General features: G+C 31.3%; 1 protein-coding gene across 6 annotated transcripts in view; it reads left to right on the forward strand.

Moving 5' to 3' along the window:
- TBC1D32 (TBC1 domain family member 32) overlaps positions 1–12,028 on the forward strand; it is a 171,621-nt gene that overhangs the window by 51,808 nt on the left and 107,785 nt on the right. For all 6 annotated transcript variants that reach the window (XR_012489220.1, XM_074309986.1, XM_074309982.1 and 3 more), the window contains 3 exons: positions 144–234; positions 1,358–1,495; positions 2,320–2,412. Coding sequence is in view for 5 of the 6 variants with exons in the window: in XM_074309986.1 (XP_074166087.1) it covers positions 144–234; positions 1,358–1,495; positions 2,320–2,412 (322 nt within the window). In the remaining variant the exon portion in view is untranslated. The remainder of the gene's footprint in view (positions 1–143; positions 235–1,357; positions 1,496–2,319; positions 2,413–12,028) is intronic.

Below are 12,028 nucleotides of genomic sequence, written 5' to 3' on the forward strand. Positions count from 1 at the left end.
AAAAAGCACAGTCCTAAATATTGTGAATAATAATTTCAATTATTTTCCCAAAACATTTTTTAAGAACTGATCTGATTTATCTTAGACCTCAGAATGAGGAACTACACAGATTTCTAGGATGCTTATATTGTTATTTTTGATAGATAACAACATCAGTTCAACAGTGTGTACAGTATTTTGAATCATGTGAAAATATGAAATCTGATGAAAATTTGATACGACCCAAACATTGTGGTAAGTGCCATTTTCCTTAAGTTAAAAAAAAGAGATCAACTTAATTTATTATGAAATGCAAATATTGTTTAGAATAACATCATTATTAATTTTATTTTTCAAATAAATTAAAGATATGTAATTATGGCAAATTGTTTAATTCTTTTAGACAAGAAAAAAGCAAACTTCTTTACAAAATGTTAAATATCAAATGATGACAATTTTAGAATAATCATATAATCATGCTGATTTTTCCCTTGTGTGTAATTATTCAATTTATTCAATGGGATGTTTCCTAGCCCTGATTATTGTTTTTGTAGCTCATCTTTATATCAAACTTAACCCCAAGAAGTCTCTTTGACCACTTAGCACCTACTAATTTTTCTTAGTTTTTATTTATACTCTTTTTGTACCTATTTTGTATCCTACTACCAAACAATTGATTTTATAATTATGTTATAAACTAGTTATGACATATATATTCTTTCAACTTGGTTGTTAACTCAATGAGAAGCAAAGACATTCTTTATAACTTTGTATTCTAGTAGTCGAATACAAGTATCAATTAAGTGTCCAATAAATAGGAATAGTGCTAGAGGCAGATTCTTTGGATCAGAAAGGATTTGCTTAGTGGCAGTATTTTAACATACATGATTAGACAGATATAATTATAGTATACGTGTATTAGAGAGTGAATACTTATAAAGCATATAGGCATAAGTGTAATTGGAAGTTGTGGAGTCTTATTTTTTGGTATTAAATAGTTAACTTATTTATTTAATTGGTTTTTAATTAAGGATCCCCATGTCTGTTCACTGTAAAAATATTTGTTTATTGAAAGAACTTTAAATATCATGACTTCCCTTTGGTGTCTGTTACAAATACCAATGTGTAATAGCTATCGAAATTATGCACTTACCAGATATTGAGGCTTGTTATATTTCATTATGATTGCTTTCCTTTATACACTTAGAGGAGGAAATTTGTATCATGTGAAAATATGCTAAGAAAAACTGTAGAATTCGAGGAATAAAGATTTCTTATTTTACCAGAATTTTCTCCTTTAGAGTTTTTTAAAAAACAGAAAATTATTGTAAATGAAATTCCATTAAAATGATTTTTTTAATTTTGTTTTTCTTTTAAGGGAATAAACAGAAGACTTTCTATTCTGGACAAGAATTACAATATATTTATTTTGTTCATTCACTATGCCTCTTAGGAAGACTATTGATTTATACACAGGGCAGGAAGCTATTTCCTGTAAAAATGAAAAATATAAATGGTAAGGATAACTAAAATAAGCAAAAATTGTTCGCAATTCTCAATGGAGTATCTTTAATAGATTCAAAGTACAAACTTAAATTATTTGCCTTTATTATGTAAAGTTGTGATACCTTTCAGTAAAGAGAAAGCTAAGAATATGAAAGTGCTACTGTTTCTGTTAAGAGAATACATACTCACTTAAATGTATAAGACATCTAAGATTCACCATGGTATAATTACCTTCTTAAATTCTCTCTGTTTTTTTACAAAATATCTTCATTGTTTTGGAAAGAATTAGTGGAACTACCTAATATTTTTCTCCTTAGCTTACATGCCTTTACTAAAAAATTTCTTTAAATTTGACTGTACAAGAGTAGGAAAGAAACTGAGATATTCAGTTCAATCACTACAGAAAGTATGAATTCAGTTAGTTACCTTTCTGTACAATACATTTTTTAGTCTTTTGCTTAAAGATCTGTAGTTTGGAGAAACTGTTTTAACTGTATTTGGTTTAAAATTTTGTAAATCCTAAAAGAATAGCTAATTCTCTGTTCTGATTGCTTTGACTCCCTCCTCTTGAGTTAACTATTATTTTGAATTATTTCTGTTTAATTGAAATGCAGAACTGCTTCTAAAAAAATGTCATTTTGTTGTTTGAGTGGAGTAACTATTTCTTCTGTGTGATTTGTGCCTGTAACTTTTTCATTTATTAAGGAATGATTATTAAATATGGGTCATCTGAAAGCTAGAGTTTCAGGGCATAGCCATAGGAGTAGGAACAAGCAGTTGTTTCATAAATTAGTGATTCTAGAGACCAATTATTTTTCCCTCTGGTTTCTTTAGATTCAGTATCTCTCACAGATCTGTTGGTATTGTTTACCCGTCTTATCTATTACTCTCCAAGTTGTCCAAAAATGACATTATCAGCACATGCAGGTAATTCTGTCTTTATTTTTTAATAGATAATGATTAAAGATTTAAATATCATTAGATCAACTGTGTTACACGAAGAATTAGAAACAGTTTATTTAATTGTATGTACAGTAAAATACATTTTAATGGACTATTTTTTCTCTTTTGTACAGTTTGCATTTTAAGTGTAAATTACATTTAACCATATATATTTAATGAATCGTTCTGTCACCACCTATGTTTTGTCTCCTTTGTATTTTTTAAGAAGTTTTATTGATGTTCTTTTTTTTTATCTCTATCACTACTAATAAACTTATAAAAATCATTTTTTGTAACAGATATGTATGTTTACTTGTTCATTACAAAAAAAAAAAAACACATTATAGAGATTAATAAAAAAAATTATTTTGTCTCCAATCCTCATTAGATCTGAGATTCTCAGTTTTCATTATTTTTGGTAACTTTTGTGACTATCCGCCATCTACCACTCCTATAGTATTTCTTCACATCTCTCTTTAACTTCTTAATTCATTTTTCCTCAAATACATGTAAAAACAGTCTTTGACATTGTTTTAAACATTTTTTGAATTTCAAATTCTCTCTCCCTCGACTCCTCATTTAGAAGACAATTTGATACAGATTATACATATACATTCTGTATTTCATTTCTATATTCATCATGTTGTGAAGGAAAATAGATCAAATTTTAAAAAAGAAATAACAAGAAAAATAAAACAAGAAAAAAGAATCCTGCAATTTGCTTTCAGACTCTATTAGTTCTTCCTTTGGAGATAGATAGCATTTTTCATGATGAGGCCTTGAAAATTGCCCTGGTTCATTGTATTGGTGAAAATAGCTAAAGTCATTTACAATTGATCATTGAATATTTTTGCTGTGTCCTATATTCTCCTGCTTCTATTCATTTCACTTTGCTCCAGTTCATGAAACCCTTTCCAGATTTTTCTGAGAGCATCCTGCTTGTTATTTCTTTTCTTTCTTTCTCTTTCTTTCTTGTTTTTGTTTTTGAGGCAATTGGGGTTAAGTGACTTGCCCAGGGTCACACAGCTAGGAAGTATTACATGTCTGAGGCCAAATTTGAACTCAAGTCCTTCTGACTTCAGGATTGGTGCTCTATCCACTGTGCCATCTAGCTGCTCCCTGTTTGTTATTTCTTATATAGCATAATAGTATTTCATCATAATAATCATATAGCACAACTTGTTCAGCCATCTCCCAATTGATGAGCATCCCTTCAATTTCCAATTCTTTGACACCATTAAAAGAATAGCTTTGAATTTTTTGTGTACAAATAGCTTTTTTGCCTTTTTTAAAAATCTTTTTTTGGGTACATACCTAGGACTGGTATTGCTGGCTCAAGTATGCATGGCATTATAGCCCTTTAGATATAATTTAGCAAAGTTGTATCATTTCACAACTCTACCAATTATGCATTAGTGTCTCAGTTTTCTCTCCAGAATCTGTCATTTTCCTTTGCTGCCATACTAGTTAATCTGGTAGATGGAGGAGAGTACCTCATAGTGATTTTAATGTACATTTCTCTAAACAGTAATGATTTATAACATTTTTAATAAGACTATAGATAGCTTTGGTTACTTCTTCTGAAAACTGCTTATTCATATCCTCCAGCCATTTATCATTAGGGGAATGTCACTTCTTTTTATAATTTCAACCCAAGTTTTCAGTATAATTGAGAAATGAGGCTTTTATTAGAAAAACTTGGTATGAGATTTTTTTTCTCTGTTATGATTACTTAGCTTTTTATTTTCTTCTATCCTATTTTCTCCATTTACCCTGTTTGCTTTCTCTTTTCACTCTGTCCACCCTCAAAAGTGTTTTGCTTCTGACTTTTACCTCTCCTGGTCTGCCCTTCCCTCTACCAGCTCCTCACTCCCATCCCTACTCCCGTCTTATACTTTCCTCTAGGGTAAGATAGATGTCGATGAGACAGAATTCTGTATCCAAATGAGTGTGTTTGTTATTCCCTCTTTGAGCCAATTCTCTTGAGAATAAAGTTCACGATCTTCCCATTCTTACTTTCCCATATTCCTCTTCATTGCAAAAGGTCTTTCACATCTCTTTTATGTGAGATAATTTAATCCATTCAGTTTCTTTCTTTCTCCTTCTCCAAGTTCTTTCCTCTTTCCCAGCACTTAATTTTTTTTATTAAGTATTAAATCATCATATTCATGTCACCTGTGTCCTCTGTCTATGTAAGCTTTTAACTTCCTTAAGAATGATAGTTTTACAGGGACATTGATATATTGTTGGTGGAATTGTGAATACATCCAGCCATTCTAGAGAATGATTTGGAACTATGCTCAAAAAGTTATCGAACTGTGCATACCCTTTGATCCAGCAGTGAGTGTTACTACTGGGTTTGTATCTCAAAGAGATCTTAAAGAAAGGAAAGGGATCTGTATGTACAAGAATGTTTGTAGCAGCCCTCTTTGTAGTGTCCAGAAACTGGAAACTGAGTGGATGCCCATCAATTAGAGAATGGCTAAACAAATTTTGGTATATGAATATTATGGAATATTATTGTTCTGTAAGAAATGATCAATAGGATGATTTCAGAAAGGCCTGGAGAGAATTACATGAACTGATGCTGAGTGAAATGAGCAGGACCAGGAGATTATTATATACTTCAACAACAATACTATATGATGATCAATTCTGATGGACGTGGCTCTCTTCAACAATATGAACCAAATAAGTTCCAATAGAGCAGTAATGAATTGAACCAGTTATGCCCAGCGAAAGAACTCTGGGAAATGATTATGAACCACTACATAGAATTCTCAATACCCCTATTTTTATCTGCCTGCATTTTTTATTTCCTTCACAGGCTAATGGTATATTATTTCAAAGTCTGATTCTTTTTGTACAGCAAAATAACTGTTTGGACATGTATACATAAATTTATTTAATTTATACTTTAACATATGTAACATGTATTGTTCAACCTGCCATCTGGGGGAGGGGTGTGAGGGGAAGGAGGGGAAAAATTGGAACAAAAGGCTTGGCAGTTGTCAGTGTTGTAAAATTACCCTTGCATTTATCTTGTAAATAAAAAGCCATAATAATTTTTTAAAAAAGAAAAAAAAAGAATGATAGTTTTAGGAGTTACAAGTATCTTCTCATGTAAAAATGTAAATTATTTAACTTAATTCATCATTTCTCTTTTTCTCTTTATCTTTTTTATGTATTTCTTGAGTCTTGTGTTTGAAAAGCAAAATTTCTATTCAACTCTAATCTTTTCATTAGTAGTGCTCTATTTCATTGAATGTCTATCTTCTGCTGCTCTATCCCCCCACCACCACCCAAGGATTACACTCGATTTTGCTGGGTAGGTGTTGTAATCCTTGGTTGTAATCCTTTGCCCCCTAGAATAGGGTATTCCTAGCCTCTACTTTTTAAATGTGGAAGCTGCTAAATTTTATGTTCTCCTGACTGTGGCTTTATGATATTTCAATTGTTTCTTTCTGGGTGCTTTCAATTATTATCTCCTTGACATGGGAGCTCTAGAATATAGCTATGATATTCCTGAGAGTTTTCATTTTGGAATCTCTTTAAGGAAATGATTGGTGTATTTATCCAATTTCTATTTTGTTCTCTGGTTTTAGTACATCAAGGCAATTTTTCTTGATTTTAAAATATATTGTTTAGGTTATTTTTTTTTTTATCATGGCTTTCAGATGGTCCAATAATTCTTTATTTTCCTTACATAGTGTGCTTTTTAGAGCCTCCAAGTTGGGGTGCCAAAATGTATTATGCTTTCTAGAGCCCCCACGCTGGGGTGCCAAAATGTACTGTCTGGACTAGCTCTCTGGAGGATCTCAGGACCAGCTTGAGTCTTTGGTCTTAGTAGAAGAGTGATGAAACAGGGACCCACAAGGATGGTCAGAGATGGAGTACATTTATTCCAAGTCCTTACAGCCCCTAAATACTTTAGTACCATTACATCACCACAGCACACAGAGCAAGTGCCAATTATAGTATCATTACATCACCACACACTGCTATATAATGCTAACTATAAGCACCCTGCTATCAATATATAAATGCATCTCTTTACTGTAAGTATCCCTTGCTTCAAGTAGAATACAGGTGGTCATGCCTCCCCACACTTTTCAGAGAGGGTGAGATGAGAGCTGTACCAGACGTTGTCGACAGGTTTCTTCTGGGTTGAAGGGTCTTATACTGCACCAAGAGTTCCTCCACTGTCTGTGGATCTCTACACTTGATATGTTTTCCATATCAGTTGTTTTACAGTGATACATTTTAGTATTTTCTTTTTTTCACTTTTATTGTTTATTGGTGTCTTTTGGAGTCATGAATTTCCTTTTGTCCAATTCTAATTTTTAAGGAATTATTTTCTTCCTTGAGCTTTTATGTTTCCTTTTCCATTTGACCAAGTCTACTTTTTAAAGGAATTTTCTTCTGTGATTTTTTAATGTATCTTTTATATCCTTTCCCATTTGGCTATCTGCTTTTTGAGTTCTTTTTTTCTTCAGTGGATTTTTGTGCCTTTTTTTTTTTTTTTTTTTTTTTTTTTTTTATACCATTTGTCTTATTCTGGTTTTTAAGGTGTTAATTTCTTCAGCATTTTTTGTGTTTCCTTACCAAGATGCTAAAAAATTTTTTTTCATAATTTTCTTATAGCATTTCATTTCTTTTCCCAATTTTTTTTCTATCTTATTTGGTTTTTGAAATTATTTTTTAGCTTTTTCCAGAAGTAATCATAATCACACATATCACAACTTCAGTTATTCCTAAATTGGACTCCTAGTCCTAAGAAAAGAACTGCTATACATATTTTTATGCATATAGATCTTTTTTTTTTTTTAATTCTCTTTTGGGATTCATACTTAGCAGTAGTATTGCTAAGTCAATGGATATGCATGATTTTATAATTCTTGGGACATAATTCATATGTTTTGATCATTTATCAATTAGGGAATGGCACTTTTTTTTTTTTAATACATTTGACTCCATTCCTTTATACATTTGGGAAATGAGACCTTCATCAGACAAATTTACTTCAAAATTCTTTTCACAATTACTTTTGCTAACTGATTTCCCCCCTTTATTCTAATTTTTCCTTCCTTTCATGTTGTTCCTCTTCAAGTGTTTTGCTTCTGACCCCCTCCTACCCAGTATGTCCTTTCTTCTGTCATTCTTCCCTCTTAACTTAGCCCTTTCTCTTACTTTCTTCTGGATAAGATAGATTTATATACCCATATTTTTCTTTTTCTCTTTTATGACAGATAATATACACCATTCTACCTCTGCCTTTCCCTTACTCCAAATATATTCTTCTCCCACCTCTTAATTTTTTTAAAAAATATTACCCCTTCATATTCAACTCACATCTGTGCCTTCCATTTTTATATATTCCTGATAACTGACATAATAATGAGAAAGTTTTTATGGGTTACAAGTTTCACTAAGTCCTTATGATTTCCCTTTTCTGATTCCTACCTTATTCTTCTCATTTCCCCTATATTTGAAAATCATATTTCCTATTTAGTTCTGGTCTTTTCATCTTGATATGCTTCATCTTTTCATGCTTGAAATCCCTCTACTTAATTGAATATCCACCTTTTCCTCTGAAGGATTATACTTATTTTTGCTGGATAGGTGATTCTTGGTTGTAATCCTGGTTCCTTTACTCTGGAATATCATTACAAGCCTGCTGGTCTTTTAATGTGGAAGCTGCTAAATCTTATGTTACCCTGACTGTGGCTTCACTATACTTTAATTGTTTTTTTCTGTATGCATGCAGTATTTTCATTTTGACATTGGAGTTCTGGAATTTGGCTATAATATTTCTGTTTTCATCTTGGGATCTTATTCAGGAGGTAATTGGTGTATTCTTTCAGTTTCTATTTTACCTTCTGGTTCTAAAATATCAGAACAGTTTTCCTTGATAATTTGTGAGAAAGAATGATATTTGTTTGATCATAGCTTTCAGGTAGACCAATGATTTTTAAATTATCTCCCCTGGATCTATTTTCAACAAGATATTTCACATTGTTTTCTTTTTTTTTTATTCTTTTGGTTTTGTTTTATTGTTTCTTGATTTCTCATAAAGTCATTAGCTTCCATTTGCTCAATCCTAATTTTTAAGAAATTATTTTCTAATTGAGCTTTTGTACCTCTTTTCCCATTTGGCCAATTTTGCTTCTTAAGGCATTCTTCTTCACATTAGCTTCTTAAATTTCCTTTGGTATCAATCTCATTTCTTTTCACATTTTTTTTTCCTCTGCCTTTATTACTTGATTTTCATAATCCCTTTTAGGCTCTTATTTGGTGTGAGATAAATTTTATCTCAATTAAATAAATTAAATCTTATTTTTCTTAGAGACTTTAGATTTAGGAGCTTTAACTATATAGTATTCAAACTCTTCAGCAGAGACTGCAACTTCATTTTACACTTGTCAAAAGATGATTTTTATGAGTACTCATACAAAATAAGCATTCACATGATGGTCAGAAGAAGCTGTACAAGGATATTCTCAAGGTTTCCCTGAAAAACTTTGGAATCAATTGTGTAACATTAGAAACATTGACCCAAGACCACCCAGTATGATGTGATCTCATCAAAGAAGGTGTTATGCTCTGTGAGCAAAAGCAGAATCGAAGTAGCTCAAAATAAATTTGAAATGCTCAAATTTAGAGAGTTCACCCCAGATGTTCACATAGAGTAATTTGTTCTTGACCTGTGGTAGAGCATTCCTAGTATGTATTATTCTGATCAGCTACAGTTGGGCACTGTAATTTGATTCTGAAATAGTGATTTTGATTTTTTTAGAGAGCGAAGGAGTTTACTAATACTTACACCTGTGTTTGTGTGTATATGTGTGAGTATGTCTATAGTGTTGTTAAAATGATTTTTATAATTTGAATCATTCTGGTAGTCATAGTTTAATGTGTAAGTTTTATTTTAATAATAATATTCTATATTAAATTGATCCCAATATTATGATTTCTTTCTTGTTTGAATATTGTATCTCTGTTTAATTACTGCATTAAATAATATGTATCCTACTCTCAATATTTAGGAATTTATTATTTAATTTCAGAATTATTAGGTATCATTTCCCCTCTTTTTGCATTCTTTTTTTGGCTCTATCAAAACATTTTTTTCCCAAGTTGGCCAAAAAACATATTTATATATAGTTTGTAGGACTGTGTAGCTTGAATCAGTCACTTTTGTTAATTGTGAGCTCTTTTTTGTAGGGTGAAAATTTGCTAATAAAAGTTTTATCACTTTCTGATGCACTTAGCTTTTAAATGCATCTGCATATTGTTTTTGTTATTCTTTTATAATCATTGTCTTCAGGTTTTTACCTTTTTTTAGTTTAGAGAACAGGTTCAATACTTTATCTTTGTCCCTTTACTTATTCCCTTGTCTGCTCTTAAGCAATCAGCTTCAAAGGAAGATTACCATATAAATGTAAGTCTCAACAATAGGTCTATTTCTAAATCCTCCACTTTACCTTAGGATACCTTCCCCTGACTTACTGACTTGCTTTGTATGTTATATCAGAGCTGTAGTCAAGTTGTATTTTTCCCTGAATTTCAAAAAAAGTAAGTCATAGAAATTTAACATGGAAACGAACCACAACTTTATCATATTCACCCACTGTAAAAACCAATTTGAATTGTTTATGTAGCATTTTGGTTCACTGGATTCACTGTAGAATATTGAAACCTAAGGTCTGATTTCATCTAAGGATTTACACTAACATTTTATGTAATCTGAACAAGTTATTTGCTCTCCAAGTGCCTGTTTATTCTTTCTTACAAAATTTAAATGTAAGAAAGTTATAGATGTATCAATACATGCAACCAATGACCACTTTTTTCTATTTAGTATTCTTAGCATCTTTTCTAGACTATTAAAAAATTTAAGTAATAATTGTACATAATTATATAGTGTTTTAAGGTTTACAAAATGCTTTTCACAAATTAATTCATTTGATCCTCTCACATCAATTCTATGAAGAACAGTTATCCCTCTTTTATAGATGAGGAAATTGAAATTCAGTAAGGTATAACTATTTTGCCCAGGGTCACACAGTTATTAAGTATCTTAGATAAGGTTTTGAACCTGGGTGGTGTTTTCACATCCAACATACCATCTATGATACAATGCAACATTTGATGTAGCTGGAACATTCATTGTTCAATGCTGTTTAATTTTTTACATCTTAAAATGTTAAAGAGAACTGCACTTCTTAGTTATAATAATAACTACATCTGATTTGGAAAAAGCATTGAATTTTGTCAGACAACTTGAATTCAAGTACTGATTCTTATATTTCTTAGTTGTGTTGATCTTGGGTAAATCCCTTGTGCTAACAGCTACAACCTTAGAGCAGAGGATGATAAGGTTCCTTAAGAGAAAGGGAAAAGGAGAAAGAGCTCATGGCAAATAACCTATATTTTCTGAATGAAGTAAAAGGTAAATTCCTCAACTAAATGATAAGAGGGAGGTGTACAAAGTTTGTTGAAAGAAAAGGTTTGGAATAGCCTACATAGGGAGTAATATAAAAAAACAATTTATGGTAGGGATATACGAATTGCCTATTTAAGCTTAGCTTAACATACTGACGTACTGTATCTAATCTGAATGGTTATATGACTTCAGATTGAAACAACATTATTTGAATAAAAGTTGAAGAGGTAGCAGTAAAAATAAAGTGAGAAAACTGTACTTCTGTCTGCATTCAGATTGCTTTTGATGATTTCAATGATAATGTTTCACAAAAACTTGAATATTGGCAATTATTCTAGCAGTCTTTGTGTAACATGTCATTTTTTTTTCCCCCCAAGTGAGGGAGTTGATCTAACCAGTGTGAATCAGTAACTTAAATTTTTTATACTTTAACTTTCTTCTTACATGAATTTATGTTTTTATTATTTTATTAATTTTAGTTGCTAGAAAATGATTTTAATGAATTGATCCAACCATTCTGGAGAGCTATTTGGAACTATGCCCAAATAGTTATAAAACTGTGCCTACCTTTTGATACATCAGTGTCTCTATTGGGTCAATATCCCAAAAATATCACAAAAAAGGGAAAAGGACCCACAAGTGCAAAAATGTTGTGGCAGTCCTTTTTTAGTGGCAAGAAACCAGAAGCTGAGTGGATACCCATCAGTTGGAGAATGGCTGAATAAGTTGTGGTATATGAATGTTATGGAATATTATTGTTCTATAAGAGCCAATAAGCAAGATGATTTCAGAGAGGCCTGGAGAGACTTACATAAACTGATGCTAAGTGAAGTGAGTGGAACCAGGACATTATACACATATACAAAGGTGAATGTTGAAATTATCTATGCAGATGTTTTGAAAATAAAAAAGCTTTAATAAAAAAAAAAGAAAAGAAAATGATTTTTGAATGTTAAGGCTAAAACATCTTTTCTAAACTATTCTAAAGCCTGTTGTTGCTATGTGTCATGAAGATGTGATACATGCTTCTTGAACTTTCAGATAGCAAAATGTTATTTTTGACAGCTTTTACTAAGCTAGAAAAAACATAGGCTCTATGTCTGTTGTCTGTTGCTCAAGGGATGGCCCAGGAGAGTGCATTGGTACTCATCTTTA

The sequence above is a fragment of the Sminthopsis crassicaudata genome, chromosome 4 (genome assembly GCF_048593235.1).
Source record: "Sminthopsis crassicaudata isolate SCR6 chromosome 4, ASM4859323v1, whole genome shotgun sequence".
Taxonomy (NCBI): Eukaryota; Metazoa; Chordata; class Mammalia; order Dasyuromorphia; family Dasyuridae; genus Sminthopsis; species Sminthopsis crassicaudata.